Source organism: Rutidosis leptorrhynchoides, chromosome 6, assembly GCF_046630445.1.
Source record: "Rutidosis leptorrhynchoides isolate AG116_Rl617_1_P2 chromosome 6, CSIRO_AGI_Rlap_v1, whole genome shotgun sequence".
Lineage (NCBI taxonomy): Eukaryota > Viridiplantae > Streptophyta > Magnoliopsida > Asterales > Asteraceae > Rutidosis > Rutidosis leptorrhynchoides.
Genome location: NC_092338.1, coordinates 226,377,680 through 226,398,898, shown reverse-complemented (window position 1 = coordinate 226,398,898; position 21,219 = coordinate 226,377,680). Strand labels below are relative to the sequence as shown.

The following is a 21,219-nucleotide window of genomic DNA, read 5'->3' as shown; positions in this document are numbered from 1 at the left end:
ACCAGACTAGGGAATATTTTTGTCCAACTCACAATTAATAATTTAAATTTAATTGTCACTTGTGTCTAAACGTGAAATAAAATGCATGTAATCACATCCCAAAAATATACTTTGAAAAGTATGTAAAAACGGGACTATAACTCACCTTAATAGTAATGAATTAACCAACACAATTAAGCGAACAGCAAATGTAGTACAGTGATCAGGAATGATCACAACGCCGACCTATAAATAAAGCATGTCGATATAAATAACTAACTTAGGTCAAGTCTTAGTATGATAGCTATTGTACATGTTGCAAGTAGTCATAGAACAATACTCAATATGCATCGGTTTGATCGGAACAGCTTACGGACACACACTTTCTATTTTTAGAAAGTTTTTATTTTTAGCAGGTTTCCATTTTTGGAAAGTTTCTATTTTTGGAAAGTTTCTATTTTTGGAAAGTTTCTATTTTTGGAAAGTTTCTATTTTTGGAAAGTTTCCAAATTTAGAAAGTTGCTATTTTAGGAAAGTTTATAAGTTAGGAAAGTTTCCTTAATTAGAAAGTCAACAAAAGTCAACTGAAAGTCAAAGTCAACTGAAAGTCAACTCAAAAGTCAACCTTGGTCAAACATGGTCAACGTAAATTTTAAAAGTATAATTTATAGTAATAATATAAGTTATAACGTTTATTAAAGTTAAATATGTCTAATTATGTCATAACATAAGTTTTATTAAATTAAAATGAATTATTAAAGTTAATATAAGTTTAAATGATATAATTAATATAACATAAGTATTTAATTAATTAATTAAATATTAGTCATAATGTAAGTATTATTAATTAATAATAAATTTTAAATCATATCATAAGTATTATTAATTAATAATGAATTATTAATCATATCATAAGTTTCTAATTATAATTATTAAATCATAAGTATTTAATAATTATATTATAATTAAATAATAACTAAGTCTTATAATAATTAAATAATTATTTAATCCTTATTATAAGTCTTATTATAATAATCTCATAATATAAGTTTAATATTTATCATAAGTATTTTTCCATTAATAATGAAGTATTATTAATCATATGTTTAATTAAAAAGTTAATTAAATCATAAATATTAATTAAATGATATAATAAATATATATCATAAGTTGTAATTAATAATAATTACCTTTTTTTATCATAAGTAATTAAATTATAATGAAATCCATTATTTATATCCTAAGTTTAATAATTAGTCAAAAATTTTAAATCAAAAGTTCATCGGGTCGTATCCTGAGCCCCGGGTGTCGGTTTTCGGAGAGCCTTACATATATCTCCGCCTAAGTAAACCACTCGACACTTTGGTACACTCAAGAACACCCCATGAACAGTCCACAAGTCGTGCTATACAGCCAATACACCACTTGGACTTCAATTCAATTAATAACGTGTTTTGGACGTAACGGGTGATTCGTGGCTCGGATTGAGATGACCCGAACATGAAAGTTCGCCCCACCATCAGTCCTAACACACTAACACACCCTAAAGTCACCAAATATGGTCACAAAGTCGGACCAAACCTGGTTCATACCAAAATCACATTCAATCTTAACAAAATACCACTTTGATCATAATTAGGGTTCCGAAAATCGAAACGACATGAATCCGGAGTCTAAAATTAATGTCTTGATGAGAGGAACTCATTTATATACTTTATTTTATGCTCAAAATCAGTTACAATATCATAAACACACGAAAAAGCTGCTGTCCCAATTTTATCAAACCGAAAACATAAGTTTACGAGTAATTCTACGCATACAATCAACATTACAAAAACTAATAATCATCATACTAATAATATAAACATAAAATACATAAAAATAAATAAAAAATTGAAAGTTCTAGGGTTAGGGTTTATACCCTAATCAAGAAACGAGAAGTATAATCGCGTAGAGAACGGAACGAGGAACGCGTTTATGTAGATAATCTCTTGATCCAAGCTTGAAAAATTGATGAAGATGATGATGTTGGTGAAGGTGGGCGACGGCCAAGGAGGGAGGAAGAGGGAGAGCAAAGTGCAAATTAGGTTTTGATAATTTTTGTGGAATGATAAAATGAATTGTCAAAAAAAAAAAAAAAGAAATCAAGGGAATTACTCCCCCCTCCCATGAGGCTTCGGCCGAAATTCTTAGTGGGGTGGGCCCCACTTGGTCCATCTCACTTAAATGTAAATTCCTGATGGCCCGAAAGCCCGAACGAGTCCCGAAACGCGAAAACGCACTTACGCGATTAAAAATCCGGAAAGATAACAAACGCGCGACGAAAAATAAATATAAATACACTATATAATAATATGATCTTAAAATATCATATTTAAAATGATTAGGATTTAAATATCCCAAAAACGCGACCGTTGGTTTGAAAACCGAAAAGATTCGCCGGACAGAAATCAGCGATTCGTATAAACGTACGATTTAAAATATGAATACATATATTCACATAACACATAATAATTAATATATTATTACTAATATAATAATATAGGTCATGAAATGATGTAATCCAATTAACAGTTAACGGTCGTTAAATAATTAACGGTAAAAGATAACGGAAAAAGTAAGGTCGTGACAGTACCTTCCCGTTACAGAAATTTCGTCCCGAAATTTAAGCAGGTGTAGGGGTTGACTCAGCATCTGGGAACAAATGCGGGTACTTCTGCTTCATCTGATCTTCACGCTCCCAAGTGAACTCGGGACCGCGTCTGGCGTTCCATCTAACCCGGACAATAGGAATTCGGCTCTGCTTAAGAGTCTTAACTTCTCGATCCATAATTTCAATAGGTTCCTCAATAAAGTGTAGTTGCTTATCAACATGAAGTTCTTCCAAAGGAATAGTCTTATTGGCTTCGGCCAAACACTTCTTTAGGTTCGATACATGAAAAACATCGTGAACAGCACTGAGTTCTTGTGGCAACTTCAAACGATAAGCCGCCGGTCCAACTCTCTCAACAATCTCAAACGGTCCAACAAAACGAGGACTTAACTTTCCCCTTTTACCAAAACGGATTACACCCTTCCAAGGTGAAACCTTTAACATAACACGATCACCAACTTGAAATTCCACATCTTTCCTTCCCCTATCGGCATAACTCTTTTTCCGACTTCTAGCGGTTCTCAACCTTTCCTTAATCTGTACAATCTTCTCGGTAGTCTCGTGAATAATTTCTGGACCTGTGAGTTGAGCATCCCCAACCTCATTCCAACAGACAGGAGACCTACACTTCCTACCGTACAGAGCTTCAAACGGTGCGGCTTGAATACTTGCGTGATAACTGTTGTTATAAGAAAACTCAGCTAGCGGCAAATATTTATCCCACCCATTTCCAAAATCAATAACACACGCTCGTAACATATCCTCCAACGTCTGAATGGTCCTTTCACTCTGACCATCCATTTGAGGATGATAAGCAGTGCTCATATCTAATCTAATTCCCAAGGCTTCCTGCAAAGATCGCCAAAACCTCGATACAAATCGACTGTCTCGGTCCGAAATTATGGATACAGGAACACCATGCCTAGAAACAATCTCCTTCAAGTACAAATGAGTGAGCTTCTCCATTGAATCTGTTTCCCTAATCGGCAAAAAGTGAGCCGACTTAGTGAGTCGATCTACAATCACCCAAATAGTGTCATAGCCACCTGCAACTCTCGGTAACTTAGTAATAAAATCCATCGTAATTCCTTCCCACTTCCACTCGGGAATCTCGGATTGTACCAACAGTCCAGATGGTTTTTGATGTTCAGCTTTAACCTTAGTACAGGTCAAACACTTAGCCACATACGTAGCCACATCACCTTTCAAATTTGGCCACCAATACAGCTCCTTAAGATCATGATACATCTTTCCTGAACCAGGATGAATAGAGTACCTAGACTTATGAGCCTCATCCAAAACCAGTTGTCATAGTTTACCAAACTTCGGAACCCAAAGACGTCCTGCAAAGTACCTAGTACCATCTGCTCGAATCTCAAATTTCTTAGCCATACCTCTTACGTTCTCTTTCACAAAATTCTCTTCCTTTAAGGCTTCTTGTTGTACCTCAAGAATCTGCCTTGCGAGGTTTGTTCTAATTGTCATATTCAAGGCCCTAAATATGCGAGGTTCAGCCCTTTCTTTACGACTCAACGCATCAGCCACAACATTGGCCTTACCCGGATGATACAAAAGTTCACAATCGTAATCATTCAACGTCGCAATCCACCTTCGTTGTCTCATGTTCAACTGTTTCTGATCGAGGATATGTTGAAGATTTTTGTGATCTGTGTACAAAGTACACTTGACCCCATACAAATAATGTCTCCAAATCTTAAGTGCAAAAACAACGGCCCCCAACTATAAATCATGAGTTATATAGTTCTGCTCGTGAATCTTCAACTGACGTGATGCATACGCAATAACTTTCTTTCGTTGCATCAAAACACAACCAAAGCCTTGACGCGAAGCATCACAATAAACAACAAAATCATCATTACCCTCAGGTAGTGACAATATCGGAGCGGTAGTCAACTTCTTCTTCAAAATCTGAAAAGCAGTCTCTTGTTCATCCTTCCACTCGTACTTCTTCCCTTTATGCGTTAAAGCAGTCAGAGGTTTCGCGATACAAGAGAAATCTTGAATGAACCTTCGATAGTAACCCGCCAATCCTAGAAACTGACGAATCTGAGTAGGAGTTTTTGGAGTTTCCCACCTTTCAATCGCCTCAATCTTCGCAGGATCAACTTGTATCCCTTGTTTACTAACAATGTGTCCAATGAATTGAACTTCTAGTAACCAGAATGCACACTTAGAGAACTTAGCGTACAACTCTTCTTTCCTCAACAGATCAAGCACTAACTTCAAATGTTCCTCGTGCTCTTCATCACTCTTCGAATAAATAAGGATGTCGTCGATAAACACAATAACAAACTTGTCTAGATAGGGTCTACACACACGGTTCATGAGGTCCATGAACACAGCAGGTGCATTCGTCAATCCGAACGGCATAACAAGAAACTCAAAGTGACCGTAACGGGTGCGAAAAGCAGTTTTCGAAACATCAGATTCTTTAACACGCAACTGATGATAGCCGTAATGAAGATCGATTTTTGAATAAACAGATGAACCCTGAAGCTGATCGAACAGATCATCAATTCTCGAAAGGGGATAACGGTTTTTAATAGTAAGCTTGTTCAACTCACGATAATCAATGCACAAACGAAAAGAACCATCATTCTTCTTAACAAACAGAACAGGAGCTCCCCAAGGGGATGAACTAGGACGAATAAAACCTTTGTCTAACAACTCACGGAGTTGACTTGACAATTCTTGAAGTTCAGAAGGCGCAAGACGATAAGGAGTACGTGCTATAGGAGCAGCACCGGGAACAAGATCAATTTGAAATTCTACCGCGCGTTGTGGCGGAAGGCCAGGTAAATCTTCGGGAAATACCTCGGGAAAATCTCTAACAACATGAACATCTCCAACACTCTTCGTTTCTCTTTCGAAATCAACAACATGGGCTAGAATAGCATGACAGCCTTTGTGAAGATGTTTAAGAACCTTCAAACAGCTAATAAGATTTAACTGTCGGCACCTCTTATCTCCAAGAACCATCAGCGGCTCTCCAACCACATTAGTAATACGGATTGCTTTATCATATTACACAATCTCAGCACAATTCGCAGATAACCAATCCATCCCAATAACAACATCAAAACTACCAAGTTCAATCGGTACCAAATCTATCTCAAAATCTCTACCAGCTAAACTAATGTTACACTTATGATGCACAGTCTTAGCAGTGAGTACCTTACCATTAGCTATTTCAACAACATACGTATTGTCTAAAGGAGTTAACGGTGTTTTGATTTTTGGACTTAATTTACTCGACACAAAACTCAAATCAACCCCTGAATCAAATAGTACATAAATTGATAAATCGTTGACCGAGAACGTACCAGTAACAAGTTTAGGATCTTCCTCAGCATCCCTGGCGTTAATGTTGAATGCTCTACCACGCGCAGTCTCTGCAGTCTTCTTGTTGGGACAGGCATCACGGAAATGCCCCGGCTTCCCACACTCGTAACAAACTCTCGGATTACCACCATTATTCAATTTTCCATTGCCATTACCATTACCACCTCTATTACTAGCATTATTACCACCTGCGGCAGGAGCAGTAGAACCCAGCAGAAGCACCGTACAATCCTTAGCAATGTGTCCCTGTTTGGAACACCTCTTGCAAGTCACGGTACAGAAACCATCATGAGCCTTGTAACAACATGGACACACACGCTGACTACGGTTATTCGAACCAGAAGTATCCTGCTTTTTCTGCTGATTCTGGTTTTGATTGCGGTTATTATCCCACTTTCTCTTCCCATTATCAGCTTTCTTAACAGCCTCTTCACTGGGTTCAGTTACAACAGCCTTGCTTCTTCTCAAGATCATATCATTCAACTTATGAGCCATTGACATCGCAGCCTCAATAGTTTGGGGCTCACTAGATTCAACTCCATGTTCAATTTTCTCAGACAACCCATCAATGTAAGCTTCAATCTTAAGATTCTCATCGGCATAAACATTAGGGCACAACAAAGTCAACTCAAAGAATCTCTGCTCGTAGGCATCTTATTCGGTGCCCTTCATTTTCAAGTTTTTAAGTTCAACCTCTAACTTCTTAAGCTCACCCCTAGGTCGGTAGCGGGTGATCATTCTTTCCTTGAAATTATTCCAAGTTAAACCATAAGCCACATCATTTCCCAAACTGTTAACCAAGTTGTTCCACCAGGTCAATGCACTATCCTTCAAAGTGCAGCTAGCAAAACTAACCTTGTCCTCCTCTCGGACTCGACTAACCCTGAAAATAGACTCGATTTTCTCGAACCAGCGGGTAAGCCCTATGGGTCCTTCTGTACCACTGAATTCCTGTGGGCGACTTGCCATAAACGTTTTGTGGGAGCATCCCACCTGATTGTTGTTCGCATTAGCATTCGCTGCCATAGCAGCAGCTATCCCTTCGGTAACAAGAAGTTGGATACGGGCTTTGTTGGACTCTCTAGGAGGCATGATCTTCAAAACAGAATAACACAATCGTTAGTACTAAGAATAATACCAGTGTTATAAAGGAATAGATCGAACACGAAAAGATTAACCATTAAAATAATAGTCAGTAACCACTATGAGTAATAACATGACAGTTATGATTGTTATAGAAATAACCACCACATGCATACATATTTTATGATAACATCATACAACATACATAGCACCTAACATACATGATCTACATTACGCATAATATAACATGCCAAGAGTCACAACATCAGAAGTAAAATGTGATAATGATAATAGATGTCATAAAAATAACCATCCATACATAATGAAAAACATCCCATAACAAAATCTTAATAAAATCCTCGGCAAAACGTCGTACATAACCCAAAAATGTATGTATGAAAGGACATTAAGTCTTATGAAATAAATTATCAATCATGAATCATCATATCACATCTGCTTAGAGCGGGTGTGATAAGCTGGGCCAGCATGAGTCTCAGCAGAAGGCTCATACTTCCGCAACTTTCCTTTCACTTCTTCCAACTCTTCCTTCAAACCACGAACTGTGCTCTCTAGAGCCTCAAACCTAGCGTCAACTTCACGGTTACGCTTACGACTCTCGATCCCAACATTGTTCTTGAAGCTAACAAACGAATCCATACTAGCTCGTATCTGGTCCATCATCTCGTTATGTGGCAAAATACACATACAATCACTGAGAGCATTAATACGCGTCACTTCATTGTAAGCCCTGTTCATATGGGTAAGGGTGGAAAAGTAGTAGTGAACAGGATCATCGATCTTCGGTTGATCAGCACGGCGTCTGGCAGCAGCCGGAGGAGCAGGAGCAGCAACTGAGTTATCGCTCGAAGTCGACATCTGCAAACAGTAAAACCGCAAACCACATACCAAAAGATATAAATGCTAATGATATAACTCATACAAAATGAAATGCATAATAATGCTATAGCAAAAGGGTCGGGCTGTAGACTAGACTCTAATGCACCCTAAGAACCATGGGTTGACCACATTAAGACCGCTTAGTTCCCTACAACCAGATCTCTGATACCAACTGTGATGGCCCCGTCAAAATACTTAACGGCTCCGTCACTTGGTCCCACAGCTTGATCGAACTTAAATGAATTTAATAAACAACATTGCATTCTTTTATTTCAAAAGTTTCCCAAAAAGGAAAGCATACCAAAATATGTAGTTTAAAAGTAACCCAACATATTAATAATCCAAAGTTGACACGAAAACATTGTCAACAACCCACAAGTATTAATTATTCAAAAACCGAATGCAAGCCAAAGTTTCATAAATTGTTTCATAAAAATCTGCCCAAATGCATGCAGACTCTTCTAAACACAGCGGAAGCATCACATAAACTCAAGTACCTGTGAAAACATGCGAGTAAACTGTCAACACAAAGGTTGAGTGAATTATAGGTTTAAATAATTGAATAAACTTTAGACCACAAGATTTAAAAATGTTAGAAAACATTAAACATTATTCCATTATCAATGAGCCACCTGGTAACCACTTAACCCTTTATTTACCCTTGCCAAACACAATAAAAATATACACTTGGACAGTGTATCTACAACAAATTACGAAGTACTAAATATTCCGATTATAAATTGCTAGCGCGACTAGCTCGAAATGGGGTTGTCAAACCCGATAGATCTATCCGTAGGATTCGCGTTCACCAGTAGAAACCAATGATTACAGTTACCAGACTAGGGAATATTTTTCTCCAACTCACAATAAATAATTTAAATTTAATTGTCACTTGTGTCTAAACGTGAAATAAAATGTATGTAATCACATCCCAAAAATATACTTTGAAAAGTATGTAGAAACGGGACTATAACTCACCTTAATAGTAATGAAGTAACCAACACAATTAAGCGAACAGCAAATGTATTACAGTGATCAGGAATGATTACAACGCCGACCTATAAATAAAGCAGGTCGATATAAATAACTAACTTAGGTCAAGTCTTAGTATGATAGTTATTGTACATGTTGCAAGTAGTCATAGAACAATACTCAATATGCATCGGTTTGATCGGAACAGCTTACAGACACACACTTTCTATTTTTAGAAAGTTTCTATTTTTAGCAGGTTTCCATTTTTGGAAAGTTTCTATTTTTGGAAAGTTTCTATTTTTGGAAAGTTTCTATTTTTGGAAAGTTTCCAAATTTAGAAAGTTGCTATTTTAGGAAAGTTTATAAGTTAGGAAAGTTTCCTTAATTAGAAAGTCAACAAAAGTCAACTGAAAGTCAAAGTCAACCGAAAGTCAACTCAAAAGTCAACCTTGGTCAAACATGGTCAACGTAAATTTTAAAAGTATAATTTATAGTAATAATATAAGTTATAATGTTTATTAAAGTTAAATATGTCTAATTATGTCATAACATAAGTTTTATTAAATTAAAATGAATTATTAAAGTTAATATAAGTTTAAATGATATAATTAATATAACATAAGTATTTAATTAATTAATTAAATATTAGTCATAATGTAAGTATTATTAATTAATAATAAATTTTAAATCATATCATAAGTATTATTAATTGATAATGAATTATTAATCATATCATAAGTTTCTAATTATAATTATTAAATCATAAGTATTTAATAATTAAATTATAATTAAATAATAACTAAGTCTTATAATAATTAAATAATTATTTAATCCTTATTATAAGTCTTATTATAATAATCTCATAATATAAGTTTAATACTTATCATAAGTATTTTTCCATTAATAATGAATTATTATTAATCATATGTTTAATTAAAAAGTTAATTAAATCATAAATATTAATTAAATGATATAATAAATATATATCATAAGTTGTAATTAATAATAATTACCTTTTTTTTATCATAAGTAATTAAATTATAATGAAATCCATTATTTATATCCTAAGTTTAATAATTAGTCAAAAATTTTAAATCAAAAGTTCATCGGGTCGTATCCTGAGCCCCGGGTGTCGGTTTTCGGCGAGCCTTACATATATCTCCGCCTAAGTAAACCACCCGACACTTTGATACACTCAAGAACACCCCAAGAACAGTCCACAAGTCGTGTTATACATCCAATACACCACTTGGACTCTAATTCAATCAAAAACGTGTTTTGGACGTAACGGGTGATTCGTGGCTCGGATTGAGATGACCCGAACATGAAAGTTCTCCCCACCATCAGTCCTAACACACTAACACACCCTAAAGTCACCAAATATGGTCACAAATTTGGACCAAACATGGTTCATACCAAAATCACATTCAATCTTAACAAAATACCACTTTGATCATAATTAGGGTTCCGGAAATCGAAACGACATGAATCCGGAGTCTAAAATTAATATCTTGATGAGAGAAACTCATTTATATACTTTATTTTATGATCAACATCAGTTACAATATCAAAAACACACGAAAAAGCTGCTGTCCCTATTTTATCAAACCGAAAACATAAGTTTACGAGTAATTCTACGCATACAATCAACATTACAACAACTAATAATCATCATACTAATAATATAAATATAAAATACAGAAAAATAAATAAAAAATTGAAAGTTCTAGGGTTAGGGTTTATACCCTAATCAAGAAACGAGAAGTATAATCGCGTAGAGAACGGAACGAGGAACGCGTTTATGTAGATAATCTCTTGATCCAAGCTTGAAAAATTAATGAAGATGATGATGTTGGTGAAGGTGGGCGGCGGCCAAGGAGGGAGGAAGAGGGAGAGCAAAGTGCAAATTAGGTTTTGATAATTTTTGTGGAATGATAAAATGAATTGTCAAAAAAAAAAAAAAGAAATCAAGGGAATTACTCCCCCCTCCCATGAGGCTTCGGCCGAAATTCTTAGTGGGGTGGGCCCCACTTGGTCCATCTCACTTAAATGTAAATTCCTGATGACCCGAAAGCCCGAACGAGTCCCGAAACGCGAAAACGCAGTTAAGCGATTAAAAATCCAGAAAGATAACAAACGAGCGACGAAAAATAAATATAAATACACTATATAATAATATGATCTTAAAATATCATATTTAAAATGATTAGAATTTAAATATCCCAAAAACGCGACCGTTGGTTTGAAAACCGAAAAGATTCGCCGGACAGAAATCCGCGATTCGTATAAACGTACGATTTAAAATATGAATTCATATATTCACATAACACATAATAATTAATATATTATTACTAATATAATAATATAGGTCATGAAATGACGTAACCCAATTAACAGTTAACGGTCGTTAAATAATTAACGGTAAAAGATAACGGAAAAAGTAGGGTCGTGACAATAGTCATTTAGGTTTTCAAGTCTAGGAACACAAGTGAAGCTTCCTAATTCTTTGCCTGCCATTAAAAGGTTCTGGAAACCAGGTGTAATCGCCATGGCGTAGTCAAGTTAAGTGTATAATGATGGTTCAGATAATGTTTAAAAATTCTCATAAATTTTAAAGTATTAAACTGCTATACAGTCGGTCGGTTGTCCCAACAGTCGGTCGATTGTCCTTGTCAATCAGCCGATGGTCGACACAGTCGGTTGTCTATCTTAAGTCAAAGTGTCAACAGTCTGTTACACTTAGTCACTTGGTATTATAAACTCAATTAGTCAATTGTAGCACTCAAACGATCAAAGGGATAGCTCAATCGGTCGATGATACTTAATAGACGGTCGATGATCTACTAAAGTAGGTTGATGGTCTTACAAACGGTAGATGTTCAGACAAACGGTTACTCAGTTGGTCAATTGAAGGAACAGTCGGTCGACGGTGTTCTTGACAGCGGCAGTTTTTCAAAAATTAGGGTTTTGAACTAAAAATGATTTTTTGCACGATATTTGACGAAAAAACACATACAAACACTTAACAGACCTTCGTATGACTTCTGCAAATGCCCTAAATCAATAAAAATTAAACCTTTAACGTGAAAACATAAATATTTTGATCCAAAACCACTTTTAACCATAAACCAAAAATAAAAACGAAATAAAACGATTGATTCAGAACCAATGCTCTGTTACCACCTTGTAGACGTACTGGAAGGATCTTAGAATCAACCTAACATATATATATATATATATATATATATATATATATATATATATATATATATATATATATATATATATATATATATATATATATATATATATATATATATATATATATATATAAACACTGGAACAAGCAATAATAAAATATACTAAGGGTTTTGGGGTTCGTACAGGTCAAACCAAGATATTTTCTTCATTAACACGAAGCCTAAACGTGATATTATGTGGTATATGGACGTAAGGGACGAGTTGCAGACGACCTAGGGTTGTTATGATGCGTAACCTAAAAAATGAGGGTTAAATTCGTATATATACTGATATCACACATAGTCGGTCGACTGACTCTGTCAGTTGGTCGATTGTGTTACTCAGTCGATCGATTTTTTTGCAGTCGCTCGACTGTCAGATGAGTTTAATCGTTGACTTCAAATGTTCATGTACGATAACTAATATTCAATAGTCACACATAAGTAAACAACGTTCAACACACAATGTTCAATATTACATGACGCATTAATGAATACATAACTAGGGATTCATGAATATGCACTAACAAGATCTCTTCATCAAATGGAATTATGAAACACACAAATCTAAAATGATACAAACAAAATATTAATTATGTATATTTGATCATTAAATTACAGAAACTGGATTATCGAATGATGTGGAAGATGCATCCAGTAGCACTGAGATTGGAATGAGTATACTAACAGGATCAACAGTCATGAATCTAACTCTTATTTGGCCTTCGGTCATCACTTTTGGTAGCTATAATTTTACATATGATGATGAAGAAAACGATGAGCCTCAACTTCCTGAAGACGAGCCATCATTCGTAACAAAGTTGTCAGGTAATTAACTTTCAATATCATATACAACCAAAGGACTTATGGTGTAGCGGTATACAAGTTGACAACCTTGTGGGTCGGACGGTATGTTTTTTAGAAAAAAAACCCGGTCGCTTATGATCTTTTGTTTTTTTAGCATATGGAGTTACAACAGATATAGAAACAAACTACACGGCGAGAATCATGCTTATTTCATCGATTCCCTTTGTCCTTCTCCAACTACCAGCAATCATCACTTCAACGTCTGTAACTCGAGTGATAATTTTAGTTACTCTCATCCTTGTGGTGTCTCTCTTCTTTATTTATATGTTGTATCAGGTTAGTCTTCTAAGTTTTATTCGTTACACAAACCTGGATAACTTATTTTTGGCTTAATTAAGTTAAAATGATTAACAAATACTATTTAATTTACTTGTAGATGTTCCAACCATGGATTCAAAATAGGACTGTTGAATACGTGACTCAAAAGTTTGTTAAGAGCAAATTAGAAGCACTGCTCTCTAGAGATGGAAGGCCAAACGTGCGACTTATTAAAGAGTTTGTATTAAATAATATCTAATAACCCTTTTTTGTTTTTAATTAAGAAGGAAACATCATGATTTATGACTGATGGTATTGATGTACAGGATCTATGATGGACTTGACGTAAATAATGATGGTCAAGTGTCCAAATCTGAGTTAAAAACCCTAATATTGGGAATACAGTTGCAAGAACAAGGAGAAATAAGTGATGACTTGGTAGAGAAGGTTATGGAACAATTCGACATTTCAGGCGATGATTTTATTCAACTAAATGAATTTATTAGAATTATGACAAAATGGTTAAGGGATACAAGAAAGTCACTCGCTCAAAATGGCACCTATAAACCTCTTATAAGTTTCTTCATCAAACACAACAGGGTAACTTTCTATTTTCAAGAACTTAAATAGTCTTCTTTTTCTAGTGAAAACTATTTATTAGAAGAAGGCTTTATTTAGTTCAAGACTATTTGTAACATTAACTTGCCTAATTTTAATGATACATAGTTAGAATGTACTAAAAAGTTACATTTATTTGTTTATGCAAAAACAGGATGCGAATGCAGATGCAGACGAAGAACAACAAATGGCTTTGATACCTAAGCAAACCCCTAACAACATGAGTTCGATATTAGAGTTCTTAGAGGCTCTATGTTTGGTACTATTTGGAACTGTTGTGACAATGGTTATTGGGAAACCACTTACTTCTAACCTAGTGACTTTTGCTAGTAATGCAAATGTCCCAAGCTTCTTCATTCCATACTTTATAGTACCATGTTTCTCAAACATATCTCGACTGTTAGCAACAATCAATTCCGCAAGACAAAAGACTGAGCGAGCTGCATCTTTAACGCTTTCACAGGTATTGAATACCTGCTTGCAATCCTACTTAACATTTTTTTTTTACTGAAAGTGTACTTTAAATGGTTCACTTATAGGATGTTTATAGACTAACAATTTTGACCCAATGTTGATCCCATCATCGACAATAATTTATTTTTTTATTATTATATTAATTTTATTTTGGACGAGTTATAACAGTAATTACGATAAAGATATAATATATACTTATTATTTTTTTTTTTTTCAACACTTGGATTATGCATTATGTTAAACATTCTCATCATATATTTTGAATATTATGTTAGCCCTATGAAATTAGGCCTATTAGTCATTTATGTGCCTCTTCTAAACACCATAAAGAATAGATATGAGCATGACACTCAGAAATGAAATGTTTGATACATTTTACTAAATATATACTTTTGCAGATTTATTCGGGAGTCGCCATGAGTAGTTTAAGTAGTTTGACGACGTTTTTGTCAGTAGTGTACATAAGAGACCTGCCATGGGACGTATCAGCTCAAGTTTTGGTTGTGTTTATAATTTGTGGAGGGATGTCGATTTTCACAAGTACGAGGACCGTTTATCCACTTTGGACGGGCTACATGATTTATCTCATGTACCCAGTATCGCTACTCGCCTTGTATATGCTTATTGTTGTTTGTGGTTGGTAATTAGCTCAGTAATCTTTCATTGTTTTTCAGTTTGTCTCTATTCATTTACTCGAAAAAAATGTTTCCATATGTATTATGTAATTAACTAATATCAAGTTATATATGAAGGTTATAAAATGTCAATTTATGGTTAAAAAACAATACGTTGACCACAACTTTAAATATGTGAATAAACAAATGTTATACATTAAGGTGGATTAAGTCGATGATATTTGTTTTTTAAGATGTTTTATGTCTGATATCGATGTGTTTAATCATGTCTACCAAATAAAATGTGATCAAGTCTGCAAATTGTAGATAACAGACTTTATATTTTTGTCTGAAAAATTATATTCATTCTCAATTCATATAAATAATTAATTAACTATTAGACAAATCTATCTATATCTATATAATAACTAAAAGACTAGTAGTCAAAGCCTATTAAATTCAAAAAATAAATATATAATAAAGTAAATAAAATAACAGTCAATATAATTATATACTCCGTACATATTGAAGTGGATATTGATCAGGTCAAAGTTGACTTGAATGCAAAGGTATGTCATTTTAACCTTCGATCTACAGACCTCGATTAGAGTTGAGGGGTGAAGGGGATGTTGTTTTTGTCTTTTGCTGCGCCACCAAGGGTGAGAACCACAATAAATTTCCATGGGTTCCAATAAAATGTCATAAAATGAACATCAAGCCTTGTATTTATAGCTACTCGATTGACGGTTATTAAGTAATTGCCCATAGATAACCGCCCATTAAGTGAACCTTCCAGAATTTGACGGTTATGACTTGACAATTGGACCCTGATAACTCCTAAATTATACATTATTTTGATAACATTTTGAGGAGTTATCTTGGCATTTTAAAGTCATTTTAATACTAAAACACATTAAAATGGGTAAAAATGGGGAAATAGGTATTTTTAATATTTTGTTGAAGTTATGTATCAAACCATAGGAAAAACAGTAAAAAAAATGCAGAAAAATGGATGAAGCCGCCGGCCTCCATGTGATATTCCGGAATGTTCTAGATTTGATAGCAGGAATTGAAGAACTTGGGAACCAAGCAAAATATAGCCAAACCGCAAGCTTTACACTGAAGCCGCCGACTTAAATCACACGGTTTAATCTTCGTGCTACCCAAGTTCAAGCTAAATTTGGATGATATTCTCGTCTTGATTCGAAAGAAGTCAAGCCGCCGGCTTAAGTTATACAGAAAAATACGAAGTATTCTTCAAGGTCAAGTTTAACGTAGGCCCCAATCCAAGTCAAGGGAAGCCGCCGGCTTCCCATCCAAGCCGTCGTCTTGGGATGGCGGTTTTAGAAGTTATTAATAGAGGCCTTAGGGTCAGTTTTATGTACTTCAGAACTTTTTTACTCTGCATTCAGAGGCAAAACACGAGTTAGTTAGGGTTTAGCATATTTCAAACATCCAAGTTATCTAATCAAGTACTTGTTTTGCAATTCCTTTTATGTCGGTATGATTTTCTCCATTAATTCTTATCTTTTATTTGTTTTTACTTTTGTTATGGGCTAATTGTAGTAACCCGAACTTTTCCATGTTTATTTATATTAAATGAAATTGATATTTACATGATTAAGTGTTTCCAACATGTTAAGCAATCAAACTTATTATGACTTGATTAATTGAAATAGGTTTCATATAAACAATTGACCACCCAAGTTGACCGGTGATTCACGAACGTTAAAACTTGTAAAAACTATATGATGACATATATATGGATATATATATAGTTAACATGATATTATGATAAGTAAACATATCATTAAGTATATTAACAATGAACTACATATGTAAAAACAAGACTACTAACTTAAGGATTTCGAAACGAGACATATATGTAACGATTATCGTTGTAACAATATTTAACTGTATATATATCATATTAAGATATATTAATACATCATATTATTATGATAATGTAATAATTTAACATCTCTTTAGATATAATAAACAATGGGTTAACAACATTTAACAAGATCGTTAACCTAAAGGTTTCAAAACAACATTTACATGTTACGACTAACGATGACTTAACGACTCAGTTAAAATGTATATACATGTAGTGTTTTAATATGTATTCATATACTTTTGAAAGACTTCAAGACACTTATCAAAATACTTCTACTTAACAAAAATGCTTACAATTACATCCTCGTTCAGTTTCATCAACAATTCTACTCGTATGCACCCGTATTCGTACTCGTACAATACACAGCTTTTAGATGTATGTACTATTGGTATATACACTCCAATGATCAGCTCTTAGTAGCCCATGTGAGTCACCTAACACATGTGGGAACCATCATTTGGAAACTAGCATGAAATATCTCATAAAATTACAAAAATATTAGTAATCATTCATGACTTATTTACATATAAACAAAATTACACATCCTTTATATCTAATCCATATACCAACGACTAAAAACACCTACAAACACTTTCATTCTTCAATTTTCTTCATCTAATTGATCTCTCTCAAGTTCTATCTTCTAGTTCTAAGTGTTCTTCATAAATTCTATAAGTTCTAGTTTCATAAAATCAAGAATACTTCCAAGTTTGCTAGCTTACTTCCAATCTTGTAAAGTGATCATCCAACCTCAAGAAATCTTTCTTATTTACAGTAATATATCTTTCTAATACAAGGTAATAATTATATTCAAACTTTGATTCAATTTCTATAACTATAACAATCTTATTTCGAGTGATGATCTTACTTGAACTTGTTTTCGTGTCATGATTCTGCTTCAAGAACTTTCAAGCCATCCAAGGATCCTTTGAAGCTAGATCCATTTGTCTCTTTTCCAGTAGGTTTATCCACAAAACTTGAGGTAGTAATGATGTTCATAACATCATTCGATTCATACATATAAAGCTATCTTATTCGAAGGTTTAAACATGAAATCACTAGAACATAGTTTAGTTAATTCTAAACTTGTTCGCAAACAAAAGTTAATCCTTCTAACTGATGGAATTTAACAACCTTATAAACAACATGTTCTTAAGATTTACAAGTTCATAAACCCATTTTTATGATTTAAAGAAAGCGGAAGCATGAATATAAGTTCATGTTTATATGTTCAACCATTTAGTTAAATTCCTTGTTAATATCAAGTCTTGGATAAATGCTTACAAATATAACAAGTAGAGAAGATATATATACTTCCTCAAGCTAGTTGAGGGTTGTTACTAGTGTGCTAGAAGATGATGGAATGAAAGCCTCTAAGTTGAAGCCTCAAGAGTGTTATACCGACAAGCCTTTTGTTACCAACACCACCAAGGATTTGGTTAGGATTTAAGACACTTGAATAACAAGATTACCAAGAAAAAACTCTCCCTTTCTCCCTCTAAACAGCCACGGCTAGCAGCTCTCTTACAGCAGAAATATTGCAGTTTTTTTATGAGTGTTTTGCTTGTTAACTTCTTATCTTGAGTCAAGGAATGCCTTGGTTAAAAAGAGTCTTGCATGCTTAAGGAATATGTTGTTCCAAGTAACCAAGCAAGCATGGGAATCACACCCAGGAGTCCCAAAAACTGCATTCCTTTTTCATTTAAATAACAAGTGTAATTTATATAAAACTTGTTAATACAATTACAAAACTTGTTAAATAAAACCATGCATTATTTATGTTACTTATATTTTATAAACCTTTTATAAAATATAAAATAATATAATCATTTATACCTATAAACAATTATATATAAATTATCCAAATAATTTACCTCAAGTGATAATACTTTAGAAAACCGATTTTCTAAAATCCAAGTGTCGCGTATTTACTTAACAGTCCATCCGTTAAAATAAATACATATAAAGTGTTGGTAAGCTTGTTATTGGGTATGACCCGACTTGGATCATAACATAGTGGCCACGTTAATTTAATATGTCTCTCGGGCATACGAAATACCTTCAATCTCCCACTTGCACAAGAAACATAAGAAATTAATGCAAGTGATGGATACCACCTAACGACCGTCCATCATCCCCAATATATTATGACTTTTGCCATTCAATAACATCATCTCTTTCAAGTTCCCATCTCGAATATGAATAGGTGAATCTTTCATTAATCCTTTCATCCTAGATGTCATGTTAACTCCAAGAGATACAGAGTGATCACTCTCTTATAGATTTAACTTTATCAGGCTTTAGACATCTGACTCTCAACGAATAAGAGGGACAAATTCCATCTTAACTACATACGTCCTAAATATGTACTTTGTATTATACCTGAGCTCTTCCTTATGAACTACCATATTTCAGAATAGCGAAGGAAAGAATCATGGTACAATACTTGGTAAATATCCGAACCCAATATGTATCTCAGGTCAGAGGATACAATGATATTCGCCTTTACTCAAGATTACATGTGATCAACCACAAAGGCTCCATTTAGTAAGTCTTGAGGGCGGGTCTTCCAATATTTGTATCCCGCAAATATCTATGAACCTTGGTTGCAACCTTGCACCACATTCATCCCGTGAATGTATACCAATCCGAGTTCATAATAGTCTAAACCTCACACTTGTTCCCACAAATGTGATCGACTACGAAATTTAGAATAATTGCTTATTCATGGATAAAATATGCAAAATAGGAACATAGCTCAAAATAAATTAATACCATAATTATATTAATGAGTTTAAACAATTTCATTTCGATACATTACTTAAAACAGATCATGACCAATCACTAGAATATCGAAGCCCTAATGCACTAACATGCCCTTGATGTTTTGCACCATGTAAGAGCTTCGTGAGTGGATCCGCAATATTAAGATCTGTGTGAACTTTGAGAATACATATCTTTCCCTTTTCAACTTCATCCCTTATGTAGTTGAATCTCCGCTCAATGTGACGGGTCTTTTGGTGAGCACGAGGTTCCTTGATTTGTGCAATCGCACCCTCGTTGTCACAAAAGATCTCAAGAGGGTCCTGAATGGAAGGGACTACTCCTAAGTCGTCGATGAATTTCTTTATCCATGCAGCTTCCTGAGCTGCCAATGATGCGGCGATGTACTCTGACTCTGTAGTGGATAAAGCAACAACATCCTGTTTTGAACTCTTCCAAGAGATCGAACCTCCATTTAACGTGAAGACATAACCGGATTGTGATCGAGAATCATCTCGATCAGTTTGGAAACTCGCGTCCACGTAACCTTTTACAGCGAGTTCCTCCTCACCAGACCCATATATTAGAAACATATCCTTAGTCCTCCTAAGGTATTTTAATATACTTTTGACAGTAATCCAATGACTGTTTCCTGAGTTATTCTGGTATCTACTTGTCAGGCTTAGAGCGCATGACACATCCGGTCTCGTGCATATCATTGCATACATGATTGACCTAATGGCAGACGCATATGGGACTTTCTTCATTCTCTCATGTTCATCTCTCGTGGTGGGGCACTGAGATGAACTGAGAAGTGTTCCCTTTTGAATAGGTACCAAACCTTTCTTAGAGTTCTCCATCTTGAACCTTTTCAAGATCTTTTCAATGTATGCACTTTGATTCAAACCTATCAGTTTCTCGGATCTATCCCTGTAGATCCTAATCCCCAAAATGTATTGTACTTCTCCAAGATTCTTAATGGAGAAGCATTTACTTAGCCAAGTTTTAACACCTTCTATTGCCGGAATATCATTTCCAAATAATAATATATTATCCACATATAATACAAGGAACATGATAGTACTCCCACTAGCTTTCTTGTATACACAAGCTTCATCACCATTTTTAATGAAGTCAAATTTCTTGGCCTCCTCATTAAAACGATGATTCCATATTCTAGATGCTTGTTTCAATCCGTAGATTGACTTCTTTAACTTGCATACCTTTTTAGGACACTTCGGATCAACAAAACCTTCAGGCTGAACCATATAGACATCTTCCTCAAGATGTCCATTTAGGAAAGTGGTCTTGACATCCATTTTCCATATTTCATAATCATAATGAGCAGCAATGGCAAGTAATATCCTAATAGACTTTAGCATTGCCACAGGCGAAAAAGTTTCATCATAGTCAACCCCTTGAGTTTGAGTGAAACCTTTTGCTACAAGTCTAGCTTTATATGTATCCGATTTTCCATGTATGTCGGTTTTCATTTTGAAAAGCCATTTAGAATCAACTAGCCTTGAGCCAGTAGGTTGTTCA

The 21,219-nt window shown here is 34.4% G+C and overlaps 1 protein-coding gene across 1 annotated transcript in view; it reads left to right on the top strand.

Moving 5' to 3' along the window:
- LOC139854415 (sodium/calcium exchanger NCL2-like) overlaps positions 1–15,047 on the top strand; it is a 46,627-nt gene extending 31,580 nt beyond the window's left edge. The window contains exons 2-7 of the mRNA XM_071843720.1: positions 12,808–13,014; positions 13,148–13,329; positions 13,430–13,548; positions 13,638–13,911; positions 14,084–14,392; positions 14,802–15,047. Coding sequence (XP_071699821.1) covers positions 12,808–13,014; positions 13,148–13,329; positions 13,430–13,548; positions 13,638–13,911; positions 14,084–14,392; positions 14,802–15,047 — 1,337 coding nt within the window. The remainder of the gene's footprint in view (positions 1–12,807; positions 13,015–13,147; positions 13,330–13,429; positions 13,549–13,637; positions 13,912–14,083; positions 14,393–14,801) is intronic.
- The last annotated feature ends 6,172 nt before the right edge of the window (positions 15,048–21,219 follow it).